General features: G+C 38.1%; 1 protein-coding gene across 1 annotated transcript; it reads left to right on the top strand.

Annotated features, from left to right (window-relative positions):
• Positions 1-2,003: 2,003 nt before the first annotated feature.
• On the top strand, positions 2,004-3,181 carry irx7 (iroquois homeobox 7). The gene is made up of 2 exons (XM_060936636.1): positions 2,004-2,225; positions 2,417-3,181. The coding sequence occupies exons 1-2, from the start codon at positions 2,004-2,006 to the stop codon at positions 3,179-3,181; spliced, it is 987 nt and encodes a 328-aa protein (XP_060792619.1).
• The last annotated feature ends 456 nt before the right edge of the window (positions 3,182-3,637 follow it).

Raw genomic sequence — 3,637 nt, 5'->3', positions numbered from 1 at the left:
GACTTTACTTAAAAAAAATATGCAAAGTCGTTGCCTCAAAAAAAGTCATTTATGTTGATTTAGATAAATTAGATTGGGTTAACTTATTTTTTGTGAGTTTGCAGTACTCAAATTAACTTAGATTAGTTTGATTACATTAACTTATTTATTTTGAGTTTGCAGTACTCACATAAACTTATATTAATTTGATTACATTAACTTATTTATTGTGAGTTTGCAGTACTCATCTTATATAATTTTGATTACATTAACTTATTTATTTTAAGTTTACAGCACAAGTTAATGTAATCAAAATTATATAAGATGAGTACTGCAAACTCACAATAAATAAGTTAATGTAATCAAATTAATATAAGTTTATGTGAGTACTGCAAACTCAAAATAAATAAGTTAATGTAATCAAACTAATCTAAGTTAATTTGAGTACTGCAGACTCACAAAAAATAAGTTAACCCAATCTAATTTATCTAAATCAACATAAATGACTTTTTTTGAGGCAACGACTTTGCATATTTTTTTTAAGTAAAGTCAACTTATTATATTTTACAGTGCAGCAGAAGTACACCTTTTGTACCTTTTTCCTCCAGTGACGCATATAAATGAACATTTTGAACTTTCCTCAAAACAACAACAACAAAACAAACCAGGTTAATCATGATCCATTTATTGACCTTACATTATTTTTAAAAGGAGGCCTACACTATATCCAAACGTCTCCATGAAAAGACATAATTAAAGAATACATAGTTTAATTAATTAATGAAGCGATAATAAATACATTCAAATAAATTATGAAAATATGCAATAATATCAAATGATATAACTTTGTGTGCACCATCCCACCGACAAAAAGATAATTTATCTCTGTTTTTTAACTGAGTAGCTGAAATGTCTGATTTAGATAATTAAAAATAATCATAATAAAAATAACATGACAATAACAGTGTCGTTATTTTCTTGTACAGTTTAGTAAGAGGGACAGGCAAAGTAAACAAACAAACAAACAAACAAACAAACAAACAAACAAACAAACAAACAAAGGTGACCAAAAACAGGCTAGCTTCCCTGTTACTGTTTCAAGTCAAACTCTGGGATAAATAATTTTGCTGGGATAAATAAATGTAACATTAATTAGACTATGGACATGTTTAAACACATTTATTACCCTCTGTTAAAGCATTAAATTTAAGACTCGGGTTCAGTTCCAGCTTGTTCCAAGGTGTGAGACATGCCATGACACGGTGTTGTTAATCAAATTCCCATTAATCTCCAGTGTTGTCTCGCATAGAGCTGCTCAGACAGAGAGATGAAACAATCTCAGCATGATCCAGATAAAAAAAAACAGTTTATTCTAAGTTGTTAATGTGCGGATTTTATTGCGACACTCCTTACAGTCTCATAGGTTTGAGGTTTGCCATGCAACTATTTTTTTTTAATCATGTAGCTCTTTTTGTTGTTGTTCAGAATTTTAAAGTTTATTTTATTTCATAACTCATTCTATATTAAATTATAAACATTCAAAAAAAATAGGTACTCAAAAAAGGTTCTGCACTGTTTAAGAAAAGACATGTAATTGTTGCGCAATGGATGGTTACAATACGCAGGGTTTAATGTTTCGATTTAGACTTGTACTGCACTGACCACCACCACCATCATCATCATCATCATCATCAGCAACAGGATCATCATCATCATCAGCAGCAGCAGCAGCCTTATCTCTAGTAATGTGAATTTCACATGACGTATTTATTACTATTTCTTCTGTGCCACAATGCAGATGGCAGGACTCAGATAAGCACCGTGAGTTTAATGGGTTTTTTCGAGGCTGTTAAAAGGAACAGTGGAATTCTCTTTGAAGGGATTTTAGTCCTAGTGAAAGCTCATGGCTTGTCAGTCATACGGTATCACTTGGCCCCACCCCTTGCTGCAGCTCCATCTATAAAGGCAGCCTGTGCGCTCAGAGGCTCATTACTCCAGCTAGCTTTAATGCTCAGGGTTCAAGGATGCCTGCTTCTCCAACCGGATTTGGTCACTACTTTGTGGACAGAAACGTCTCCATGCCTGCTGGATATCAAATACTGGGCTGTGCACCAGGGGTACAGCAACAGCAGCCTCCTCCTCCTCCTCTTCACCTGGCTGCCATGGCCGGGATGTCACTTCCTTTTTCAGGAATACCGGGATACACTTTCATTCCTTTCCCACACCTTGGACACATGTCCCACATGGTAAGTGACACTAAACTGCAACAGCTTTCATTATGAAACTGTAATCAGTGCATTTTCAGACCTTTTTATTTGTATGTGATTGAAGTATCTATGTTCCTATGGCGCGTTAATTACGCACGGCGCAAAAGCGCAAAAGTAAAGCGTTGAAAACAAAACAGCTCCACTGAACTGCTGTGCTGTCTGTTTTCCAGAGGAGCTCATATGACCTGAAAGCCGCATCATCTTATCACCAGGCTGTGCTGAGCCGCAGCGGGCCGTTGTTCTCTCCGTACAGGCCGGTGCTTGGAGATGAACCAGGACGCGTGGCCAAAGTAGCGAGCAGGGAAAGCACCGGCGCGCTGAAAGCCTGGCTCAGTGAGCACCTCAAGAACCCCTACCCCACCAAAGGCGAGAAGATCATGCTGGCCATCGTCACCAAGATGAGCCTGACCCAAGTGTCTACGTGGTTCGCCAACGCGCGCCGCCGCCTCAAGAAGGAGAACCGCGTCAGCTGGGCATCTAAAGCCAAGAGCGATGAGGAGGCTGAGGAGAGCGAAGAAGAAGACGATGGAGATCTTTCTGGCTCCTCGCAGAAGGATCGATGCTCGGACGATGAGGACAGTCAGATTGTTGATGTTGAGGAGGAGTTGAGCGCAGTGGAGATGGAGTCCCCGCGCGCGGCTCAGGACCGACTCACGGAAGGACTCGAACCACCACACCAAGGTGACACTTCCGGCTCCGGAGCCCTTGAGGTTGGATGCGAATCAGCGAATAAGGAGTGTAAAGAAAGTGCAAATGGACAGAAACCGAAAATCTGGTCTCTAGCAGAGACAGCCACTTCTCAAATTCCAGTCAAGAAGAGCAATCATCACCAAGATTTTAGCAAATGGTGGGCAAACTGGGCTTCCAGAAGCAGCTCCTACTCACCTGCAAGCTACTCTGCACACTTTCTTCCACAAAGTCAGTTGAACTCCTAATGCAACTCATGCAAGGCACATGTTTGCACTTTGGAACTGTTCTGATAAGGGCTGAACTTCATTATGATTATGATTACAATAATAATAATTATTATTATTTTTCTTTCCTGGACCCTTTAGTCATGAAGTTTACAGTCAGGTTTAAACCTGATATCTGGTTCAAACCCCAATGAACCTGAGATTGTTGTAAATAGTTGTACATTATATTTTGTTGTACACATTGTAAATTATAAATGCCTTTACATTTATACACCTATAATGAATTATTTTTGCTAAAATAAAACATTTGGAAATGAAAAGTTCATTATGTTGTTTTTTTTAAAATGAAATGCCTTGCTTTTAGTCTGTTTTAAAGCATTTTAAGTTAATGAGAATAAACAGCCTGTAATCACACGACACACAGTCGAAACAGCTATCTATCTTTAAAGCTGTCTATAAAGTCTATGGATAATACTG

The sequence above is a fragment of the Neoarius graeffei genome, chromosome 13 (assembly GCF_027579695.1).
Source record: "Neoarius graeffei isolate fNeoGra1 chromosome 13, fNeoGra1.pri, whole genome shotgun sequence".
NCBI classification, from domain to species: Eukaryota; Metazoa; Chordata; class Actinopteri; order Siluriformes; family Ariidae; genus Neoarius; species Neoarius graeffei.
This window is presented reverse-complemented; position numbering and strand designations above follow the sequence as displayed.